Source organism: Blastomyces gilchristii, assembly GCF_000003855.2.
Source record: "Blastomyces gilchristii SLH14081 genomic scaffold supercont1.31, whole genome shotgun sequence".
NCBI lineage: Eukaryota > Fungi > Ascomycota > Eurotiomycetes > Onygenales > Ajellomycetaceae > Blastomyces > Blastomyces gilchristii.
Window position 1 is genome coordinate 216874 of NW_003101652.1, and position 25438 is coordinate 242311.

General features: G+C 37.5%; 3 protein-coding genes across 3 annotated transcripts; 2 read left to right on the plus strand and 1 right to left on the minus strand.

The window, feature by feature from the left end:
• Nucleotides 1-10558: 10558 nt before the first annotated feature.
• Nucleotides 10559-15911, minus strand: BDBG_08882 (vacuolar membrane-associated protein; the record flags this gene model as incomplete). Its single annotated transcript, XM_002620667.1, has 2 exons — nucleotides 10559-14011; nucleotides 14091-15911. The coding sequence occupies 2 exons, from the start codon at nucleotides 15909-15911 to the stop codon at nucleotides 10559-10561; spliced, it is 5274 nt and encodes a 1757-aa protein (XP_002620713.1).
• Nucleotides 15912-18372: 2461 nt separating this feature from the next.
• Nucleotides 18373-20982, plus strand: BDBG_08883 (Ca2+:H+ antiporter; the record flags this gene model as incomplete). Its single annotated transcript, XM_002620668.2, has 13 exons — nucleotides 18373-18376; nucleotides 18455-18991; nucleotides 19054-19117; nucleotides 19173-19220; nucleotides 19271-19312; nucleotides 19365-19612; nucleotides 19668-19700; nucleotides 19769-20076; nucleotides 20161-20380; nucleotides 20486-20499; nucleotides 20571-20624; nucleotides 20701-20789; nucleotides 20946-20982. The coding sequence occupies 13 exons, from the start codon at nucleotides 18373-18375 to the stop codon at nucleotides 20980-20982; spliced, it is 1698 nt and encodes a 565-aa protein (XP_002620714.2).
• Nucleotides 20983-21719: 737 nt separating this feature from the next.
• On the plus strand, nucleotides 21720-24030 carry BDBG_08884 (uncharacterized protein; the record flags this gene model as incomplete). The annotated part of the gene is made up of 5 exons (XM_002620669.2): nucleotides 21720-21948; nucleotides 22009-22135; nucleotides 22270-22631; nucleotides 22836-22938; nucleotides 23175-24030. 3 exons carry the CDS (start codon nucleotides 21720-21722, stop codon nucleotides 22478-22480), a joined length of 567 nt encoding a protein of 188 aa, XP_002620715.1. The 3' UTR covers nucleotides 22481-22631; nucleotides 22836-22938; nucleotides 23175-24030.
• Between the last annotated feature and the right edge of the window lie 1408 nt (nucleotides 24031-25438).

Genomic DNA, 25438 nt, shown 5'->3' on the forward strand with positions numbered 1-25438 from the left:
TTTCTTATCTCAGAAGCTCACAGAGTCTTTATAAGATTAAAATAGATATTTACAGACACAGTAATACTGTTTCACTTTGATTTCTTACTCTTAATCAGATTAAAGACAGATATCTTCTTCTTTATAATTTCAGAAATAGTCTTATAACTACAGTTAAATAAGAACTGAGTTTCAGTGATCTTTTTCTCACAGAAGATACAATCTGTGAAGATCAACTATAATATTTATAATCAGAAGCTTCTTATAATAGTGAAATTCTTTCATTACTGATATTACTACTTTAAGAGCCTTGTAATAGTGATTACTATTAGAACTGATTATAACAGCTTATAATAGTTTACTTTAATTAAGAAACTCTCACAGTGATAGATTCACTAAGCTTAGAGACTGAGTGAGTTCTGATTCAAGATAGAATATATTAAGAGAACTAAGAATTCAGCAGATGAACTCTCTCACAGATCAGACTATATTAAGAAGATCAGAGTAACAGATATAGAGAGACTAGAGAAGACAGAAAAACTTTATAAGATGCTTAGACTGAGTGTTGTAAAGAGATTGACTGAAGAGTCTCTCAATCTCTTATAAGAGAAGAGAAAAGAGAGAGAGAAGAAGTCTGTATAACTACTCTCTACAATACTAAGAGTCAACACTCTAAGAATCTTTATAAGAATTCTTGAAGAGAGTATCTATAATCTGAAGAGTTTGCAGGCTTTAGAAAGTATCATAGAAAACCTGATATAAGAAGAAACAGAGTATAAGTCTTTACAAGATCTTCTATTCAGATTGTCTGAACTACAACTAAAGAATAAATATATTCAGTATATTTAAAAACTACTCATAGCAGAGATCAATTCTGTAGAAATAAAGAATTAAAGAGACTTAAATAATCTCTTGTAAAGAGAGAGCTGAATTTATATACTTATAAATAAGTTTCTATACATAGAACTTATTAAAAGATATTATAACTCTTCTCTAGTAAGTTATTTTACAGATACTAGAACTCACAAGTTACTTATAAGAAAATACTTCTAACTGAAGATATAAGAACTTATGAAGAAGATAGTGAATTCTTATACTATTTATCAGAATTCACAGATAGTGCAGTTCAGATTATATAAAGAACTTACTTCTCTACTCATTTTATAGAAATCTTGAAAACAGCTAGAAATAAATACTCTCATAGATCTCTCTGAAAGTAAGAATATATATAATGTCTGCTTTGACAGTGTGCTGATGATAGTGAATTACTTTATCAAGATAACACACTTTATACTCATCTGTAAGAACTTAAAGTCAAAGAATTTAACTTATATCTTCATCTATAATATGATTCAGTTGTATGAATTGTCTGTAAATATTGTCTCAGATAGAGAATTAATCTTCATAGAAGAGTTCTGATCTGATCTGATAATTATACTGAAGATCTTGTGAGATCTAAGCATGACTTTTCATCAATAGATAGATGATCAGATAGAGTATCTAATAAGTATATTAAAACAGTATCTGTGATACTTTGTCAATTATAATCAGAATGACTGAGTGTATTCATTATCACTTATAGAGTTTATATAAAATAACTCAAAGTATATCAGCACAGATAAAACTCTCTTTGAGACACTCACTGAGACTTATCTGTGAATAATCTTAATAAATCTGTAAGAGTATACTATAGAGTGTGATAATATCTGTGAATAAGCTGAGAGAATTCAGAATATTCAGAAGAAAGTCTATAAATTCTTGAGAAAGACTCAAGAGTATCAGAAGAGATACTATGACTTCAAGTATATTATAAAGAGTTTTAAGAAAGATGATAAAGTCTGACTGAGTTTAGAAAATATTATCATGCAGAGATCTAGTAAGAAGCTGAATCTCTTATAGACAGAGTCTTATAAGATTATGAAGAAAGTTAGCTCACAGTTCTATAGATTGAAACTGTTATCTGAGTTATAGATATATAATATTTTTTATGTCTCTTTACTTTATAAATATAAGGAATTCTTAGAAGAGAATTCTGTGACTTATCACTCTATTCATAAAGTACTAGAGAGTGAAAGAGAATATTAGATTAAACAAATTATTAACTCAGAGAAGTGAGATCACAAGCTCTGATTCAAGATTCAATGACAAGAGTATTCTGATAAGATGAATAAGTTCACTTGAGAATTATCTGAGCAGTTAAGATATCTGTGAAAGCTGAGACATGACTTTTATACTGTGAATTCTGATAAGTCAGAATAATGTGATCTTCACTAAGAATCTAATTGTAATAAAGATATTAACACTGTCATTTACAAACTCTAATCTATAAGATAATGAGTTTCTACTGAGATGAACAGTCTACAGTGTATATAAAGAGAAGAAGAAATCATGCTCTTATTAAAGCTTAAAAAAAAAAAAAAAAAAAAAAAAAAAAAAAACCAAGAAAATAAAAACAGGACTGTGAATACAATTTAGAGACTAATAAAGAAAAAACAAAGAAAATTCACATTTATATTCTTAATATCTGTAATACTTAACTTCTCTATGACTACTAATTTCTCTCTTTAAAGAAGCAGAGAGTATTATATCTGTAATACAGACAATTGTTACATTTAATATAAAGACTGTCAGAAATGCACAGACTTCAGAGAAGTTAAACATCAGAGTATATACAGTTATAGTAGAGTCTTGAGAGCTGACTATCTATGCATGTGATCAGATATCTCTTATAAAGCTGTGTTCACTTCTTCAGTTATGCTGAAGTATTCAGCTTAGAAACAATTAAAATATAGAGAGAGAACTTATCTACTCAGATTAACTTCTGTTATGAATTTATAATATTCACATTGTCTTAATTACCTGGATTTTACAGATACTCAGAGACTTATCTCTTATTGACAATGAGATTGCAGAAATGCACTGTAGTGTGAGAATCATTGCTAGAGAATCTAGATATATTTACATATATCTGATCAGAGATTGTATAAGCAGAGAGAGAATGATCATAGACCTGTGAAGCTGTAGAAGACACTGATAACACTGAGAGCTTTATAAGAACTATTAGCTAGAGTCTGTAAGAAATTACTTATAGAGAGACTTATAGCAAAGAGCAGAACTATACTGCTTAAAGTCAGAAGCTGGTCTGAGAAAGACATGAAGTTAGCTACTAATCTGAAGATCAGATATAATAATGAGACTGAGAAGAGTGAAGACACTGTTATAAGCAGTGATATTTCTACTCTATCAGTTAATAAAAAGTGATCAGAGAAGTTGCAGAAATACTTACAAGAAGCTCAGTGATAATTAGATATTATTTACAAAGATATTGAAATTGAAAAAATTTTTATTCTTAAGAAGTTCTTGAATTAATATATGAATATTGTCAGAAACACTCTCTCTCTGTCATTTAAGTGAAAACACTTTGTGAATGAATGAGAATACTCACAGTTTATAAGAATAAGAGCTGTTATAGAAAAAGAGAAAAGAAGATAAAGTTTTATAGATAGATCTGAAATATTTATACTACTTTAGAGAGATTTATTTACACTGTGAATGATCTCACAGAACAGTCAGATCACTCTAGTAAATAAAGAGTAATTATAAATTACAGATCTGAATCTTTCTATATAATTATAAAGAGTGATTGCAGATCATAGATATCTTAATTCTATAATTTTACAGAGTTAATAAAAGAATGAAAAATTTCTCACAACTCTACAGTGTTAAAGAATAATAATTCATAAGAATGAGTAAAAGATTAACTTATAAATACTTCTCTTTAATAAGAGTAATCTTATAGAGAGTGATTCATCTGTGAGATGAATCTATGTAATAATTATATAAGAATCTCATAAAAATGATTGAGAGTCAACTGAAACTCTTCTGTATGAAAGATATGAGATGAATCTGTGTGATAGTCAGAGAAGAATCTGTAGACTATAAAGAATCTCACAGAATAAGAAACTGAGTGACAGACTCTTTTTTCTTTATAATAATAAGGGATTTTTCCTCACTGAGGTTTTTTTATAGATATAAAGAATTTTTAATGAGTATCACTGCAGTGCTGAGCTGATTCTATAAAGTCACTCAGTGAAAGACTTCACAGACAAAGTCTTAGAGAGAGAAGAGTATGTAAGAAATTCTGCTTCTTACAGATTCTTTACTTCTATTTCTATCTTTTATATAATTAATAGAGTTAGCAGCTCTTGACTATATACAACTATATAGACTGAAGTTCATGAATACAATTTATAACTCAGCTTGAATGCTATTATACATTTAATCTCTATATTTTATCTTCCTACTGTGAATACTTTTAGTAGTTAACAGTACATATCATGCCAAGCTGCAAACATCCGAATAATCGCCTGCGAGCACTTATTCTTACAATATAATTAATATATATACACAGCTGTGAATACAGTCTGAGAATGAATAGAAAACTGTCTTTAGAACTATACTGAGATTATTTAAATATCTAGTAATGTCTTTTGATTTGACTAATACTCTCACAGTATTTCAGTCTTTTATTAATAAAACACTTTATATATATCTGAATATCTTTATAATAATATATCTAAATGATGTGATAATATACTTTATGAAGAAGAAAGAACATACTAAGTATGTATAAAGTATATTAAAGATCTTAGATGAGACAGAACTGTATATTAAGCTTATAAAGTATAACTTTAGTACTTATCAAATTAATTTTCTAGAATATATAATTATCACAGATAATATTCAGATGAAATCTTTATAAGTTAAGACTATTCTATTATAATCAGAGTTAACTAGTATTCATAAGATTCATATCTTTCTAGACTTTGTAAATTTCTATAGACAGTTTATCTTTGTATTCATAAGAATCTTCTTAACTCTTACAGACATGCTGAAGAGTAAAAATAAGAAGAAATCATTCTATAAATAAAGAATGAAAAGATTATTGAGAAGAGAGAACTATAAGAACTTTCTTACTTTAGAAACTCACAGAGTCTTTATAAGATTAAAACAGATATTTATAGATATAGTGATACTATTTCACTTTAATCTCTTACTTTTAATCAGATTGAAGATAGATATCTTCTTCTTTATAATTTCAGAAATAGTCTTATAACTACAGTTAAATGAGAACTGAGTTTCAGTGACTTTTTTCTTATAGAAGATGCAATCTATGAAGATTAACTATAATATTTATAATCAGAAGTTTCTTATAATAATGAAATTCTTTTATCACTGATATCACTACTTTAAGAATCTTATAACAGTGATTACTGTTAGAACTGATTATAACAGCTTATAATAGTTTACTTTAATTAAGAAACTCTCACAGTAGTAAATTCACTGAGTTCAGAGACTAAATAAGTTCTGATTTAAGATAGAGTATATTAAGAAAACTAAGAACTCAGTAGACAGATTCTCTCACAGATCTGACTATATTAAGAAGATCAGAATGACAGATATAGAGAGACTAGAGAAGATAGAAAAGCTTTACAGAATGCTCAGACTGAGTGTTATAAAGAGATTAACTGAAGAGTCTCTTAATTCTCTATAAGAGAAGAAAGAGAAGAGAGAGAAGAAGTCTGTATAACTACTCTCTATATCACTGAGAGTCAACACTCTGAGAATCTTTATAAGAATTCTTGAAGAGAGTATCTATAATCTGAAGAATTTGCAGACTTTGAGAAGCACTGTAGAAGATCTGATATAAGAGAAAACAAAGTATAAGTCTTTATAAGATCTTCTATTCAGATTATCTGAACTACAACTGAAGAATAAATATACTCAGTATATTTAAAAACTGCTCACAGTGGAGATTAATTCTGCAGAAATAAAGAATTAAAGAGACTTAAATAATCTCTTATAAAAAGAGAGCCGAATTTATATATCTATAAATGAGTTTTTATAAGTAGAACTTATTAAAAGATATTATAACTCTTCTCTAATAGATTATTTTATAGATACTAGAATTTATAAGTTACTTATAAGAAAATACTTCTGATTAAAAATATAAGAATTTATAAAGAAGATAGTAAATTCTTATACTATTTATCAGAGTTTGTGAGTAGTGTGATTCAGACTATATAAAGAACTTACTTCTCTATCTATCTCATAGAAATCTTGAAAACAGCTAGAAATAAATATTCTCATAAGTCTCTCTGAAAGTAAGAATATATATAATACCTGTTTTAACAGTGTGCTGATGATAGTAAATTACTTTATTAAAATGATATACTTTATAAGAACTTATAAGAACTTAAAGTCAAAGAATTTAACTTATATCTTTATTTATAATATAATTCAGTTGTATAAATTGTCTGTGAATATTATCTCAGACAGAGAATTAATTTTTATAAGAGAGTTCTGATCTGATCTGATAACTATACTGAAGATCTTATAAGATCTAAGCACAGCTTTTCATTAATAGACAGATAGTCAGATAGAATATCTAATAAGTATATTAAAACAGTATCTGTAATTAGACTGACCGTGTGACCGTGTCTGAGACCAGAATCAGAATACTTGATAGTCTTATTATCAATTCAACTGATTCTATTACACTGTTTTAACATTAGATAGTAGTCTCATACTGTTTCAGTGAGACTTACTGTCTACTCTTGTCACATTTTTCAAATAAGACCATGATTTCCACTTCTCAATTTAAATTACTTTTATTGCTTTAAATGACTTTAAATCTCATTTGAGTGTTACCAAAAAGTGTTACTTTTTAAAAAATTAAAAATAGTCTAAAAAAAACCTTAAAATGTCTAAAAATAGTAACTTTATGCCAAGAATAGAACTAAATGAGATCAAATAAGATCACTTTCTTATTTTTTCTAAGTCATGATCTCATTTTGAGATCTGATATATAGTCACTTTACATGTTTTTTTAATGATTAGTCTCAGCGGGATTCACGCTAAGAAATGTATGAAACCAGATCAAATGAAATCAAACGTGAAATTCATGATTCCGGCGGCCAGTCTATCTGTAATACTTTATTAATTATAATCAGAATAACTGAGTGTATTAATTATCACTTATAGAGTTTATATATAATAACTTAAAACATCTCAGTATAGATAAAACCCTCTTTAAGATACTTACTTAGACTCACTTATAAATAATCTTAATGAACTTATAAGAGTATACTATAGAGTGTAATAATATCTGTGAACAGACTGAGAGAATTCAGAATATTCAGAAGAAAGTCTGTTAATTCTTGAGAAAGACTTAAAAGTATCAGAAGAGATATTATAAATTTAAGTATATTATAAAAAGTTTTAAGAAAGATGATAGAGTCTAACTAAGTCTAGAAAATATTACTGTATAGAGATCTAGTAAGAAGTTAAATCTCTTATAAATAAAGTTTTATAAGATTATGAAAAAAGTTAGCTTATAGTTCTATAGATTGAAACTGTTATCTGAGTTATAGATATATAATATTTTTTATATCTCTTTACTTCATAAATATAAGAAATTCTCAGAAGAGAATTCTATAACTTATCACTCTGTTTATAAAGTATTAGAGAGTGAAAGAGAATATCAGATTAAAGAGATTATTAACTCAGAGAAGTGAGATTATAAGCTCTGATTTAAGATTCAGTGATAAGAATATTCTAATAAGATAAATAAGTTCACTTAAAAATTATCTAAGTAGATAAAATATCTGCAGAAGCTGAGATATAACTTTTATACTATAAATTCTAATAAGTCAGAATAATACAGTCTTCATTAAGAATCTAATTATAATAAAGATATTAACACTGTCATTTATAAACTTTAATCTATAAGATAATAAGTTTCTACTGAAATGAACAGTCTACAGTATATACAAAGAAAAGAAGAAATTATATTCTTATTAAAGTTAAAAAATAAAGAAAATAGAAACAGAGCTGTAAACACAATTTAGAGATTAATAAAGAAAAAATAAAGAAAAGTTATATTTATATTCTTAATATCTGTAACACTCAATCTCTCTATGACTATTAATTTTTCTCTTTAAAGAAACAGAGAGTATTATATCTGCAGTACAGATAATTATTATATTTAATATAAAAACTATCAGAAATACACAGACTTCAGAGTAGTTAAATATCAGAATATATATAATTACAGCAGAGTCTTAAGAGCTAATCATCTATATATATAATCAGATATTTTTTATAAAGCTGTATCTACTTTCTCAGTTATACTGAAGTATTCAGTCTGAAAATAATTAAGATATGAAGAGAAAGCTTTATCTATTCAGATTAACTTCTATTACAAATTCATAGTATTCACATTATCTTAATTATCTGAATTTTACAGATACTCAGAGACTCATCTCTCATTGATAATAAGATTATGAAAATATATCACAGTGTGAGAACTGTTGATAGAAAATCTAGACATATTTACATATATCTGATCAGAGATTGTATAAGTAGAAAGAAGATAATTATAGATCTGCAAAGCTGTAGAAGACACTGATAACATTGAGAGCTTTATAAAAACTATTAGTTAAAGTCTATAAGAAATTACTTATAGAGAGACTTATAATAAAGAGTAGAACTACACTGCTTAGAGTTAGAGACTGATTTAAAAGAGATATGAAATTAACTACTGATCTGAAGATCAGATACAGTGACAGAGCTGAAAGAAGTAAAGATATTATTATAAGTGATAATATCTCTGCTTTATCAGCTGATAAAAAGTGATTAAAAGAGTTGCAAAGACACTTATAAAAAGCTTAACAGTAGTCAGATATTATTTATAAAGATATTAAAATTAAAAAAAAATTTATTCTTAAGAAGTTCTTGAATTAATATATAAATATTATTAGAAATACTCTCTCTTTATTATCTGAGTGAAAATACTTCACAGATGAATAAGAATACTCACAGTTTATAGAAATAAAAGCTGTTATAGAAAAAGAGAAAAAAAGATAAGATTTTATAGATAGATCTAAGATATTTATACTACTTTAAAGAGATTTATTTATACTGTGAGTAATCTTATAAAATAGTCAGATTACTCTAATAAATAAAGAGTGATTATAAATTACAGATTTAAATCTTTCTATATAATTATAAAGAGTGATTACAGACTATGAATATCTTAATTCTATAATTCTATAGAGTTGATAAAAGAATGAAAAATTCCTCATAATTCTATAGTATTAAAGAATGATAATTCATGAGAATAAGTAAAAGATTAACTTATAAATACTTCTCTTTAATAGAGATAATCTCATAGAAAGTAATTCATCTGTAAAATGAATTTATATAATAATTATATAAGAATCTTACAGAAAAATAATTGAAGATTAACTGAAACTCTTCAGATTGAAAGATATGAGATAAATCTGTGTAATAATTATACAAGAATCTTATAGAAATAATTAAGAGTCAATCAGAACTCTTCTATATAAAAGATATTAGATAAATCTGTATAATAGTTAGAGAAAGATTTATAGATTATAAAAAATCTCATAGAATAAGAAACTAAGTAACAGACTCTTTTCTCTTTATAGTAATAAGAGATTTTTTCTTACTAAGGTTTTTTTTATAAATATAAAGAGTTTTTAGTGAGTATCACTGCAGTGCTGAGTCTGATTCTATGAAATTACTCAGTGAAAGACTTCATAAATGAAGTCTTAGAGAGAAGAGAGTATATAAGAAATTTCACTTCTTACAGATTCTTTATCTCTATTTCTATCTCTTGTATAATTAATAGAGTTAGCAGCCCTTGACTACACACAACTATATAGACTGGAGTTCATGAATACTATTCATAACTCAGCTTGAATGCTATTTATATATTTAATCTCTATATTTTATCTTTCTATTATAAATACTTCTAGTAGTTAACAGTACATATCACGCCAAGCTGCAAACACCCGAATAATCGCCTGCGAGCACTTATTCTTACATGCGGCTGCTTATTACAGTGACGGATTATTATTATATTCATTACCCGATTACCCGGCATACAAGAGGTTTTCAATTAGATGAATACAATATTTACAAGGCCTATGCCACAGCAGCGCCGAATCGTGGCATCTATGCCTATATTATAGGAAGGCCGTGCGTACTAAATATTTCATGCGACTTGGCGCTGCAGGATCCCTCTAGTTAGACTGACTCCTTATATGTAAATAATTAGTGAAACCGCTAGGGCTCCTTGCTCCTTACATTCGTAAGCGTATTCGGAAGCGGCCGCATTATTATCCGGCGGCCGGACGTTCTTCCGAACCACACTCTCTCTTTTATTTTCTCTTCTGTGAACCTTTCAGTAGAAGACACTCTCAATCTTATATGTAAATCTCATTTTCTAGTTATATAGCTGCTCTGCTAGATTGCAAACATTTACTCAGGCAGAGCAGCAGTGAAGAGGAGTGTCAGATTGCCTCTCTGTGAGCTGACTGCTTCTGCCTCATAATACAACCAACTACTCTAAGAACATCAATCCATCATCAACTCTATTTTTAACTTAATTGATAGAATAACTGTAATTATTTTTAATAATTATTTCATCTCTCAGTTTTACAGATTTTTTTCAGTTTTTTATTAATTATCTATATCATTATTCAATTTATTTTCAGATCTGCATCCTGTTATCAATCGACACCGCACCTGTCTCTTGAACTTCCATAATTGGTGGTGAAGGAACGTGCCGCGCAACAAGGCTGGCCGGCAGTTCTAAGGTCGGAATGGACGAATCCATCGTAGATGGTGCACTCGGGGTAACCTTGGATGAAGTAGGTTTTGCGTGAACCGCTGCGTCCTTGTAGAATTTCTGCAGCCGCTCGACATCATTACAGAAGGCTCTAATCTCTGCTCCGATCTCCCTAGTAATTCGATAGGAAGAGGGAAGTTCAGACTGGGGAACAGGCCCGGATGAGGTGTCAAGTGATGCGCGGACTGCAGGCGATAAATGCGGCGAGCCACCACGGTCCAAGGCATCATATGTTGCAGCACGGGGGCGGTAGAACTCACTTCTGTCGAAACGCCCAGGTTCCTTGGCGACAGGTCCTCGAGCGCTGTAGAGTCGGTTCGCGAGCAGAAGGAAGCAGCCGTCATTTGTAATCTGAGCGAGGACGGCACCGGTTCGGTGGACATACTGGGGGAGGTGATAGTCCAGTCGACCCCAGGAATATGACACGTTTACATCCGGAGGGAAAGAGTGTATAGCTTCAAAGTCAAGGACGAAGTCAAACTTTTTCAGGATTGCCTTGTGATAGAAGTGGCGGTCGGCTATGCCTTGAGATCCGAATAAGGTGGAGCTATAAACGTTGGGCGATGGGCTGTCTGGGGGTTCAATTGCTAGCTTGACTGGGTATGGGCGCCGGAAAACTTGGGTTTCGACGATGGAAGAAGCCTCAGATATCGGTAATTCAACTAGTTTGAGACCGAACTTTTCCGCGGTTGCAGCCCACGATACAATTGCATCTTCCACAAGCTTGGGCGTTGCGTTCATCCAACTGAGTTCGATGTGGAAGCAATTGTCGGGATTGTGAAGCCGGTCATAGTGAAGCTCAATTGTTTCAGGGCGGGTTGAACGCTTACGAGTGTCGACGTCAATCTTCATAGACTTTGACAGGCACACTGAGGCTTTTGTTCTCGGAGATTTCCCCTGGGTAGGCGTGTTGGCCCTACTGTCAGTCTCTCCCGCCCCGTTATCTGCTTTGTCCTGGGCAGTCTGAGCTACACCCTCTCCCATGGGAGTGTTAGGAACCGATTTTCGAGCCTGGAACCAACCGCTTCGAGATTCTGGCCGAGCTATGCGATATTCATCGGTGATCTGGTAAAAATAATTGCCGTCTCTGAAATTATGCCTTCGCTGGACGTGACAAATAAGCCCATGCTTCATCAACTCATTTCCAAACTCAACTGCCTCCTCGCGAGTATCGATATCGCGGAAATTTTGCAGCATCCAAGTAGTAAGCTCTAATCCAACAAAGCAGTTATAATGAAGACGCCAATGCCATCTTCTATCCATCATCCTCACCCCCTTCTCGCCCTGTATAGCCTGCGCCAAGACAGCAAGACTAATGTTGGATCGTTGAAGTAATTCGGATTCTGGTAGCAATTGTAGAGAAGGACTATCAAGATGTGGATCATCAAGCAACAGTCTATCAAGTTCAGCAGCAACAACCTCAGACGGATTGCTAGTTTGATATATAATATTCAATGGGTTTTGGTCCTTTTTGTAAGTCGGTGCCTGCAGTCGTTTTTCCTCTGGCGGAACATACCGATACTTTTGCCATATTTGAGTGAGTTGAGTGATGCCAAGAAGATGAATTTCCTCTTCATTATCCTCTTTATATGACTGCATTGGGCGTCTTGCGTTTGCGGGTATCTGAACGGGTATCAGAACGAAACGCGTGCGCCAGAAACGAAGTTGTTCCGCGCAATTGGTTAAGTGGTCCCGATAGCCTGCCAGAAAAGCGTCCGCATAATTCCAGTTGTAATCTTCTCGAGGTAATTGCAAATTTATAGTATTTTTGCAATAGTTTGCACTCAATATTGTTTTAACGACAGGAGTGTAATTGAATGCAAAAGCCTTTGCGTTAGAAAGGAAATCGGTCACCGTTTTACGTGTGAATTTTGTAACTTCTATCTCCCCTCCGGCAACACAAACCAACTTGTGGATGATGTTGCCCATAGACATAAAAATGGTCGTCCCATCTTTGGATAATGAGCGGGTGTTGAATATATTTAGCGATCCTAGTGAATGCTGGCCTGATGCTTCGTTAACTAACTTCCCAACGTCGATCTGGAAACCATGGGCAAGGCGCAATGCCACCATTTCACGTAGAAGTGCCTCTCGGGTTCTAGGCGTTTCTGCGAAATCGGACTCGTCATTTTGGTAGACTCTGTACGGGGTCTGAAAATACTGAGAAGCGAGTTCTTCGCTTGTGGGAAATTCCTCTGTTGTCAGTGGAAGAATTGCCGGCGACTTTAGGCTCTTCCACTTTACAGACGCCGTGCTTGGCATCCGCGGATAGACATGCTGCCAGCGACCGAACCAACTGGATCGCGTGGGTCCACGTTTAGGTGGTTTGCACGGGTTAACAGGTAAAATCCATGGAGACAGCGCCTTCGTTGGAGATAAAGCAATAGGTGCTTCATCTTGGCTCGCATTATGAGTTAAACCAAACCTGGGACCCGTACGGGTCATTGGGAATGGCCCATGGATTTCTTCATTCGGTCCTCGATCGAAAGGCACTTCTGTTGAGGTAGTTGAAAATGAGCCATCAACTTCATTGGGGCCCATATTATGCTCGTCCATCGTTTTTTTATTCGCGATTCGGATTGAAATGGGTTTTGAAGGAGTAGTATTTGCGTTCTCTGTAGAAGGCGTAACATTTACCAGAGGGAGCTCTGCGGTGTTGAAGGTAGGGCTGGAAACGCTATCTGATATAGGCGAATTGATGATGGCGTTTGAGGGTTGTTCTGCAGCACTAAGCAGTTTCTTACTTGTCGTTGACAGGCCCTTGGCATGTTCGTTATTAATTTCCGTACTTGCAATTGCTCGGGGTGGAGTTGGGCCTAGCCCGCGTAAAGCAAAGCTAATCGACCGGGAAATCCGTGGCTTGGTGGACTTCGATGCTGTTTTCATGCTTGACTTTTTGAAGGGTATCCGTTCAGCTGGGGCTACTTTCTGAAAGTTTGACTTTCCATCTTCTGGCCGCCGGTGGCTATTACTGGGGTTCGTTGAAAACTTGCCAGAGCGATTCAATGAACTCGTCGAGAAACGTATGGACTCTTGTTCGCATACCCGAGATCCTGGTGTCTCAAAATCAACGCGCTTAGCCTTTGAAGCTCTTCGTACCATTCGCTCTGTGGGAGTTGTATGAAAGATTGAGTTATCATAAAAATCCATCCACTCTAGCATTTTTCGCTGTGTCGCAGGCACGGATAAAATATTCTTTTTCGAATCCTTGAAAGTTGACATCAAAGATCCGGCCCCACTCTCTGTGAACGGAGATTTATACGATCCGTGCGGAGATGCATATGAGCCAGAGCGCCTTTGAAGGCGGGACGTCAGCTGAAGATAGATACGGTACACAGATATTTGACTGTTCGCTTTCCATAACACCCATCATTTGAATTTCATTCATCCTGACCCTTGGAATAAAGGTATTTGTTTGCTTTTTCATTGTGCCTACGGCAGGGGATTTTGTGACTTTATTCACAGCGGTTCGTCTGTCGCGGTAAATTTTCGGATCCCAATAGGATATGTCAATCCAATGGGGAATCCCGTAACGCCAGTCGTCAACGACCGGGGCTGGTTTTGGTAGAGGTCCGAGTGTAGCATTTGACGATCCAGGACCGGAAATTCTACTCGAAAAGCTCCCAGATAAGTGAGAATCGGAGGGGGACGGACGGAGGAGCGAATCCCTGGAGATAGAACTACCCGGCCTCGAAGTATGGTCACTCGGGAGGCGATACTTAAATAGTGGAACTGAATGCAATGGCATGGGACTCAAGCATATCAGATCAATTCCAATGGCACGACTTGTGAGGACCTCTGAAGTCAACGCTAGTGCCTCATAAGCGACTTCAAACACTCCTGTCCCAGGAGATATCACAACGATTGACGTGCCTGTCCTAATAAGGTCACGACCAATATGCTCAAATGCCAAGTACGATGACGCAATATTTATTGCTTCCAATATATTCCCGCGCAGGGCAGAAGTCGGCCTTCCAGATATACTTGGAGGGTGCTTCGGATTTTCCGGGAGCATGTCTTCCGCCGATGTCGGTGAGTCTGGGAAGCGCGATGGCGGGATAGACACGTCCCGGAGGAAAGTCCTGAATTCCTTCTTTAATTCATCTAAAATTGCCGTCCACTTGCCACTTGGCATATCATTGACCACAACGCGATAGAAATCCTGACTCTCTAGTCGGGAATCATGGGTGGTTCGATTTAAGTTATTGATGAGGAAAGAAGAGCCGAGATTATCTACCGCTAAGAGATCATACTGGACTCTAGTAAATAAAACAATGGTCACCAGATGGTGGGCATCGATGCCAGCCCAACGTTTGAAGAGTTCCGGCAGAAGGCTATTGATGACCCGACTAAAGAGAATGTCACCAGTACCTTCGGAGTCAAAGTCCCACATCTCCTTCGACATTTGAATGAAGAGGACATATCGAGCAGATTCGCTCCGAAAGATTGGTATCGTTTGCGGGGCAAAGTAACCAGATGGCACTTTTTTGCCGTCGATATATATGGACTTAACCGTTGCTTTGATGGTTCCCATGAATACGATCTTCTGTCCCTTATAGACAGGCTTATCTGCGAGTTCTGACATGACTAACCTCCACATGTCAGATCGGACCAGAAACTGGTCTCGAAAAATGAGCTCCACGTGAGAAGCGGTGCACTGCGACCGATCTTTGAGAGATATCAAAGCCTGGGAGTGGTTTTTGAATCCAAAAATATTGGCTATATTACTTGTGATCGAAATTTGTAGATTTGGGTGCCTGGCTTTAATATCTGCCGATAGCGGTTTGACTAGAAATAGGTACCATCGATTGGCTGGGGAGTGAGGCTTGTGGTCAGCAGCGCGCTTTGCAGCGGCGTCGGAACCTGGATCGGAATCACCTGAATCTCGTAGCGTTCTCCCACTCGGATCCAGTCTGTTTGAAGATGCATGGTGGTCCCCTTGTGAAAGACGGGGGGAAGAGAGCTCAACAAGATCTCCCGCTTTTAACCCTAGATCGCTAAAAGCACCGACATTGAATAGCACATCTTCTCTCGAGAAGTTATCATCATGAACCCATAGAGAGCAGGGACGATTGCTGAGGCCTGTAGCACTTGTCTTCGAGGGCCCATATACTCGGTCTTGATCCAGATTGGTCGTCCCCGTCGAAGCTGTTGCAATGCTTGGGGTGCTAACTTGCCTCAGATGCGAACCTTTGGCGCGTCCACGTGGCAGCATGATTTATCAAATGGTCCGTCCATGTATCATGGAGACGAAAACGGCTGTGCTATTTGATATTCATTGTTTTGTCTAGAGTGCTGTTCCAAAGCTATCAGAAACGCTGAGATTGACCAGATTGCAATCACGATTGGATAGCCTCACCTAGCTACACGTGACTAACACTATAATGGAGGATGGATGTTATCTCAGCAAGCTCAGACGCTTCTCCAGATATGTTGGGGGTCCCGCGGTTGGTCGGCAGGCGCTGGTGGTGATTGAGCTCTTTTGCCCCAGTAGCCTACAAGATATTCATTGCTGTTTTAACACTGAATTGATGATTATGTCATGAGCTAACCTCAAATAAGCAATAAGCTAACCCAAATAGTAAAATCAGGTCATGTGAGTGATAATATCTTACAAAGTGTCTGAGAAGAAACAGTTTCTGATTATTAGTAACATAGAAATGATTTACTCAGTACTCTGAGTATGAAAGAGAATTTCAACTCAACTTCATAGATTCATCATTTCTGTATCATCTTAGAATCTTAAAATAACAATATTCTTGCAATGTATCTGATTTTTATATTCATATCTCAAGTTCTTAGAATAGAAGTATCATCTCAAAGTTAATCAGTGTATTTTTAAACACAGGAATTTTGATTCAATTTCTTATATAAAAAAAAGCTCTTAGAAATTCTGAGATCAAAAAATATGATCATTTTCAAGAGTATATATCTATCTTAAATATAGATTTTTTTGAAATATTAAAGAAATATTTATATTCTTCTTCTCTTTAGCTATAAGCTAAGGTGATTTTCAAATCTTAAAGATATATGAATATATAGTAATAGAAAGTCAAAGTTGAAGAATCTGAAAAATCCTTATAAATCTCAGGAATCTTCATTGAAGATGGAACTGTTTCTTCTCAGACCCTCTGGCGAGGATTGCTCTGAGCACATGACTTGTATCAAAAGTAGGCTAGTGTCATGCCGGATTAGTTAGTTAATAATAATGCTGCAACCCGTTCAAACCGAGCCAGAGGGTCTGAGCCCGCTGAGATAAGATGGATGGATCCATGGAGAATATATTGTACACGTGACATATTCGCTGCTCCCGACAACCAACTAAGTTCTGGAGGACAGACAGTCAACTAGGGGCTTGACGCAAGTCTTTTAGGAATACCCAGCCTATTTGTTACCGTCAACTATATTGCGGACCAATGATTGGCACTTACTCAAAGCCAGAATATTGGCCTGGTTAATCTCCCAAGGCGGGTAGATGACCAAGCCTGTTCTTCACACTCTCACGAGCCGGCAGTAGAGCATTTTTGCCCGCTGTCCGATTTCGACCCATTTTCCCAACGTTAGTTATCCGAAAGGGCGCCAATGTTAAAAGGAATTGTTGATTAGAAGTCACAAACACGTCAGGCCGCATGATCCAAGCCATTTCAAACAAGCTTTCGTTGGCGTGGCTCAAAATAGCCTGATGGACAAATGGCGATTGGGTTAACCATTAGTTATCCTGACTTCCACCTGGAGTTTGCAGACGCAGCTTCAAACGTCGAAACGTCGCTCGTAAGGGATGTATTCCCCGTTGGCTCAGTAAATTGGCAAGGAGGAACGGTGGTACGTTGTCAATTTCCGTGCTGAGCCTGCAGGAATTATCCAGCACACCATGATAGTCGTCATGCCTCCCGACAGAAATCATTTCAGGCATCTATCTGCTGCGGGATCTAATGGGGAACTATACCATCATATCGCACGCATATGTGAATTACATTTTCAGAACACTGTGCACAGAGAGGTCTAGCAATAGCCAAACCAAATGTACTGGAACCCCAACAGCAGCGATGGAAACAGGCGCGTTGTTCATCATAACACTGGCATTAATTTGAAAAATTGACAGTAGCCTTAAAATGAGCTTTTACAGGGCGCCCCCGACGATCGTCTTCCATCATGAAAGATGGTAACTAACTAATTGACTACATGTATCCCGCTTTGCACTAGCCTTTGGGCTGCATCGAATGGCTAGAACCGTCCAGTTTTTCATTTTCCATTTCCACAATATTCTCTCTTTACATGGCCTGTGCTTGTTTTGAATCCTCATCCGGCCCTTCTTTTGGTCGGATTTAACAGGGCTTGTTTGATATAACTCATTCACCTGCAGGAACCCAGCGCCTTGACGTACCTTGGGGCATTTCAGGATTTAGGGCTGAGAGTCTCCAGGGGGATTCCACCCAACAACAAACACTCACATTCCCCTTTCTTCACTGACTTAAAACACACTTTTTCTCACCCTCGTTGTGCCACAAATACAATTCTTTCCTCATAAACTGCCGGGGCCATATTCGTGTTTTTGGTAGAGAAATTTTGCAGATACACTTATATACGCCTTTAGGTGTCTCCAACACGGGACCTGGACCTCCCATAGATACCCAAGTACCTAAGTACTTATTTGCATAACCCACCAAGTTCCAACAATGCGTGCGTAACTTCAGCTTCTGATCTCCGATGGGCGGTTTCTTTATTGTGGATTGACACTTATTCTATTGGTGGAGAAAGATATACACCGACGTCAAGCCAGGAATCTGGCCTGGTATGATGATGATGGAGAAGCAACGTCCTACCACAACCCTTTCAAAAAATTCCGATACCGCTCTATGCGCTCAACTGAATCTCGTGCAGAAGATGGGTTACCACGTGCACAGACAGAAAGCAATACTGTATCGAGATCTGAGAGGGACCGGCGAGAAGAGATGGGTAGCATCTTCTCTGCACCCCGCCATGCACATACCAACCCTCCAGCATCAAGAAAATCTGTTGGTGACGTTATTGAAATGACACGAGCAGGATCTATGACTAGTGCTGCACCTCTGACGACGTCGAAAGAAGAACAACAGCATGAATTTCTAGGAACGGGGGCTTCTAATAAACGGAGATTCTTCAAAAGCGGCGGAAACCATGCCTCGGCTAGTATGATACCACAAGAGCCTGAGGATTCTGGAAAAGATAAACAAGCATTTACGGCTGTCGAACAATTAAAGGCCACCCTGCTAAATTCTTGGATTAACGTCTTGCTTGTCATGGTCCCCGTCGGGAGTAGGCTTCTATGAATTTACCCGGAATTATCATGCATGAAAACTTGCTAACTCCATCTATAGTCGCGATTCACCATGCGCATATTGACCCCATTGCAATCTTTGTTATCAATTTCATTGCCATTATGTACGTCTTCTCCTTTAGGAAACAGCCCAACTATTTCCATTAACAATACTTCTAGCCCTCTTGCCGCGATGCTAAGTTATGCTACGGAGGAAATTGCTCTCAGGTATTACTCTATTCTTAACATCACCAGAACAACTTTAACTTTGTCTCTAGGACGGGGGAAACTGTGGGCGGTTTGCTCAACGCAACATTCGGGTAGGTAATGCTAGCGTCCTACCCCCTAGCACGTCTACTAAACCAGTTATAGGAATGCTGTGGAACTCATTGTGTCGCTCCTGGCCTTGTTTAAACGTGAAATCGTCATCGTGCAAACGTCCCTTATCGGCAGTATATTATCAAACCTGCTACTGGTTTTGGGAATGGCCTTTTTCCTTGGAGGTATAAATCGACTTGAACAAAATTTCAACGTCACTGTGGCGCAGACAGCGTCCAGTCTGCTCACCTTGGCCGTCGGAAGTCTTATAATCCCGACAGCGTTTCACGCATGGTCAAACGGTGCGTTCTTCATCGTGCATCGTGCTAATATACGCTAATTTGCTGTTCTATATAGCTGGTGAAGCCGGAATTGCACCTCTTTCGCGAGGTACCTATCACTCTAAATCCAAAAGAACATAAAAGACTTTTTATTCCTGTACCCTAACATATCTCTAGGAACGAGCGTGATTCTACTTGTCGTGTATGCATGCTATCTCTTTTTTCAACTTAAATCTCACATGGAAATGTACAATAAGCCGAGTGAGAAAGTCGAGAAAAGACGTGGGCGAGTCGGAACTGGTGACGCTACCATAGGCATTGCACAGATTGGGGCAGGCATCTCTGCCACAATGTTCGGAGATAACGCTCAACGCGTTTCCATGGTCATCCCAGATGACAAGGAAGAACCGCAACTAACTATCTGGGTTGCCTTATTTACACTTGCTGCATCGACAGCATTGGTGGCCCTCTGTGCCGAGGCCATGGTACGTTCCTTGTCTTTCTATAACTTTAAAGCGCCCGGCCTGGTTGAGCATGACGGATTAGGTAACTGACCTTACATTGTGAAGGTCGGCTCAATCGATGCAATTACCACTCGTGGTCACATCTCAGAAACGTTCGTGGGATTAATTCTCATTCCAATTGTTGGCAACGCAGCTGAACATGCTACGGCCATCACCGTTGCGATTAAGGATAAAATGGATCTCTCCATTGGGGTTGCTGTTGGGTCAAGCATGCAAATTGCTCTTTTGGTGGTTCCCCTCATCGTAGTTATTGGGTGGATTGCTGGTATGTTGGCTTGTCGACCCTGCCACACTTCTCAACCCGAATTCCTAGCCACTATAAACGTATGTTTGTTGTTTGCTGATTTCTATCTCGTTTCGGCAACCCCAGGCATCGATGAGATGGTACGTGCCCCAAATTCTCTTTCCCCTTTCACGCTTATTGTAAGCGTTTCGCTATCTAATACTGTGAATAGACATTATACTTTGATGGGTTTCAAATTGCAGTACTGTTCGTTTCCGTGCTGCTAGTAAGTTTACCTTCTTCCCAAATCCGTTGCTTGCATTCCTGTTCGTGTTTGACAAACTTGCTTTACTCCACAACAGGTAAACTACTTAATCCAAGATGGCAAGTCAAATTGGCTAGAAGGTGTGTTGTTGATGATTCTCTTCCTCATTATCTCGGTCGCGGCTTGGTAAGCTTATTTCATTCTTTCCTTCCCTCTCCTAACCTGTTATTTTTTTTTTTTTAAAAAAAAAAAAAAAAAGATTCCTCCCTCCTTGAGATGACGATAATTTTAATAGCCCTAGTAAATATGAGATAACAGAGCAATCTAACATGAATTGTATAGGTTTTACCCGGCAAAATCTGAGCCCAACGCTCCTTAGTTGTGTTTTGAGTGCTGGCTACCCTCAAATTCTGTTCTTTGGGATCCTTTCAGCCCCTTACTCCGCCTCAATACCTTTTAATTCTTCAAGCCTGGCTGTTGTTGTTTTTCGATCCATAGTGGACTTTTCTCTTTTTTTGTCGGTAACCCCTTCGCACTTGTGTTGTTAAAATCCCTATACACCTGAACGTCGGAGATTTTTTATTTACCGGAATAGCTAAGCATGTAATCCCCAATCCATCGCCGCCAGCTCCCTCATACTGAGCAAGCCTGTTGTCTCAACGCTTAACTTTGCTAGCTACAAATTTTTCATGAAATCCGAAGTCAGGTCTCCCAGCTCATCTCCAAGCTAGAGCCGGTGTCCTCTGGCAAACCTACAGGAAAAATCACAACCAAGCTATTCTTCAGCGGATTCCGTACATTGTTTGTGTTTGCCATGTCTCGTGGAACAAGGGAACTTCCTCCAACACGCCTCAATATGTCCAGCTGAGTAGTATACGGCGACCCCCAGAAAAAATGTGACAGATTCTCTGGGATCCATATCACTCTTTCGTCATGGTGAGCTTCTCCCTTAATCCCTACAGAGAAACTCCTACGCACCCGCCCTAGATAGAATCAAGCCATATTTAAATTTAGTATGGATATATTGCAGCGCGCCGTTTATTCCGAAACGTATCCAGTGCATGCGTCGCACAAGCTGACCGCCGTAAGGTGTTCTTCTTCCTGGAATCAGCGAAAATGAATATGACAACTAAGATAATTGGTTGGGTGGCGGGTCAGCTCAACAAGGTCTTTTTACATCCAGCCGTTGCTACCCCAATCGCCAGTTATTACAAGAAGCTTCTCATTCATCTCAACTACGCGAAATTAGAACTGGGGAGATCCCCTGCTAATATCGATGCCATGGCATCATGTTTAGAAGCTCCTAGGAGCCATATTCGAGCCTACTCCAACGTATGGGCTGGAAGTACAGGCTCGTTACTTCACCCCTTTGGAACAAACAATTCATCAAACTGATAAACCATAGGCATGCTGAGCTCAAATATTTCATATGATGCTGGATTCTCAACGACATCTGTGCACCGCGCGCCAACCTATACCTTTCGCCCACACTATACGCGGATAGACACATACGAAGCTACCTTTTCTTTGAGGTGAATCTTAAGGTCAACCGTTTATTCGACAAGGAGATGAATTTAGTGAATGAAACCCCAGCATCACTGTTACGCAGATAGCACATGACAAGAAGCCAAGGCTAGTTGCAGTATCTGAAGTCGTGTCTTCGCAGCCATACGCAGATTTCAAGCGCTGGTGTGGTGTGCAGCTACTCTACCATCAGCATGGTTATATTGATCACTATATCCGAAAAACTACGCTTCCTGCCCAAAGAGGCGCTTGAATATATCCTGGAACAGGTATGGCAGAATTTCCCAGATATCGAAGCAATCAAAGAGGATAGCTTCATACCTCAAGATCCTGTCGATGATGTCCTGAAATAGGATGCCCGCTACTGGAAGATGTTCCTAATGTGAGTTAACTCCCAAAATATGAAGTTCCGCCACATTAAGAAGAGAAAGCAGAGAGATACAATGCATAGTTGTATTGTAAACGCAAACTACGAAGAGTGATTTGGAAATCAGTTTACAAGAGGTGAAGAACTCCGCATCACCTTTGCCGCAATGGCCAGGGCCTCTAGTTCTTCTTTAATTTTTTTTTTTTTTTTTTTTTTTTTTTTGTCTGACTTAACAGCTTCAATCAAGATTAAGATTTTTTGTTCTTTTCCTTGAGCTACAATTCCACTTTTTTGCATACTCCGCAACTAACCAGGTATTGCTGAGGCACAAAAGGTAAAAGGTGCCTAATTCCTCCGCACTCGTCATACAACGTACATCATGTATAAAATCACCTTCATCCGCCCGTCGCCCAGCTACTTTTTCCACCTCAAAGTCGTAACATTGTAAGTAGTTCCCCTCCCCTTTTCTTTCTTTGCAATACTCCTTCTCAACTCACCCACCGGCTACCATACCCTCCTTTCTATTTCCCAAGCACATATCGCAAACGTTGTTTGTGCACGAACCTGTTAAACTACAGAGAGATCAGCCTTTCTGTAGGCCCTTTCCCATGAACCCACAGCAAATCTCCAGCCTACCTAAGAAATACTAAACCCGCAAGATGCTAACGCAATGGTGTTAGATTGTTTTTTGGGTTTTATCTTGAACTTAGGTTCTCGAAGTCGTAACATTTTCATCATCCACTGGGGGAGAAATATTTGAGTACGCAAAGGAGTGAACGTACCTGTGAGAATGATGAAAGACTTGGACCAAACAGAGATATTAAAAAGATAAAAAAGGTAATCCCATCCTTCCGCTTCAAACTTTCCTACTCTTTGTATGAAATGTTCGGGGCGTGTTGAGTTGGGACAGCCTTGGGTTCAATATCTGGCTCTCCCTTTGCTTTTTCCTACTATGCCCTACTTATGTTGACCTTCCCAATGTCCCTTGTTTCAATTTTTACATATAAGTATAGCAGACATCAGCATCAAGTCAACTTCTCATGTGAGAAGTTGCATTATGCGATTTCCTACCTTTGGACATAGGCGGACCGTGCTTTCCCTGATGGAGGTAGTTCCGAGTGGAGATCCTTTAAAATCACGGTTGGTACATGTATGTATGTACATTACATATATACATTAACTCAACCGACAAGACCCAACCGGCTTCCATGATGGAGACAGAAAAGGAGCATGTCGGATACTATGAAGAGCGGAGGTAAAAGAGGAGGATAAATCTCGGACAGAGGAAGTCCATCTTTATACCCGTTTCTTTAACCTCCGGGTGGAAAGTGCAAGACATCATGAAGAATTGTTCTGTTGGCAACATATGGAAGCTTTATCAGGAGCAATCCTACATATGTGTCTGCGGGTGAGCGCGCATTCTCTAATTTCAGATTTTTAACAAGCACAATCAGTCTGGAAAGCATGTATTATCTTTGACGCCAGGATACTTTTCATAATGGATATCCGAAATATTATTGTACTCCCGGCTCTTTCTTTATATATTTTCTTCCCTCTCCCTCTCTGTCGTCTATGGTTGGATTTGCCGCCAGGTGTTTTTATCTCCATTTCTCCTCGCCAAGTAAGAACGGCATTCAAATCGTTGGTACCGGTATATGTTGCCCAGACAGCGCTTTGCGTTATCTTACATCCCTCAATAGTTGCTATCTCATTTGAAATGATAACACCCCTCTAATTCGTACAGAGTTTATGTCTGGTTGTGCGCCACAGGGAATTTCTCTCTATATCTGTCCAGCAAGGCGATTCGAGTGTCTACTAGTCTCAGATCTTCTATTTCCATTCCTTATCTTCAAGTGCGCGGAGATATACGGAATCAAGGAGCCCAAGTTTCGTGCCCTTGTTGGAAATGGAAATAGAAGCGGTTTTTCTACCACAGTCCCAGTGCCATGTTTGTGTCCTGCGCTGCTATGTTCATCTTCGGAACAGAGAAAAAGTGGGAGGTTCGAAAGGAAACCAGCATGAAGTACACAAGAATACACTTTTCTTGATCATATGAGAGGAATAGATAGCCCCTTTATAACATTAGAGTATGTATAGTGCCCAAACAGACTTGCGAGCTGGAGTAGGCCTGTCAATAACAGTCTTCTCTACTATATATCAAAATCTGTACTTCTATACCGTCATCAGCATTGTTCCATTCCTCGCCACCACATACATACCTCTAATTGAATAAGTTGTTAGACATCGTACATTCTCTTACTAGATAAAACTACGTGCTGTTCTTATTAGCATCCATCCATATCTTCATTCATTTGTACCCTTGTCTGCTAGATTAATTAACGCTGACAACCTACTTGAAGATCTACCCTGCAGCTCTTCTACTTGCTGGGCCTGGGTTTATCGGTTTCAACAACATGTTCCATCGCCATTGATCGCAGTTTGGGCACCCCTGAGTGACACAATTGCAGCCTCATATTTTGGGGGGTTTCTAGTTGAACCTGCTCCTGGTCCTGGTGATACTTCATCAGTGACTGAGGAGAGGAAGTGAAGGCTGAGATGAGAGTATACGCATCATATATCTAAGTTCTTCGATGGAGATCATTCACTAGTTTCAGGCAAAACAGTTGATATATATGCTCTATGGGGCGGGGAGTTCTTCAACAACATCACAGAAGCTAGGCCTAAAATATTGATTCAGAGATTTCTTCAAAATGACTGTTAGCTTCTCGGTGAAGCTTAGTGACACATTTCAGATCAAGTCACAGCCTCCAACTATTTGAGGATAATTTGTCCATCACATTCATTTTCTCTCATATAAGACTCTATACATTCAGGTCAGCATTCGGTCAGTAGCTTAGTTGCCTGAATCAATGGTTCTCCAACAGGCAAGTACAGTATGACTCTGAGAAATCCGAGCATTTATGAGATCAGTTTAGTATCATTG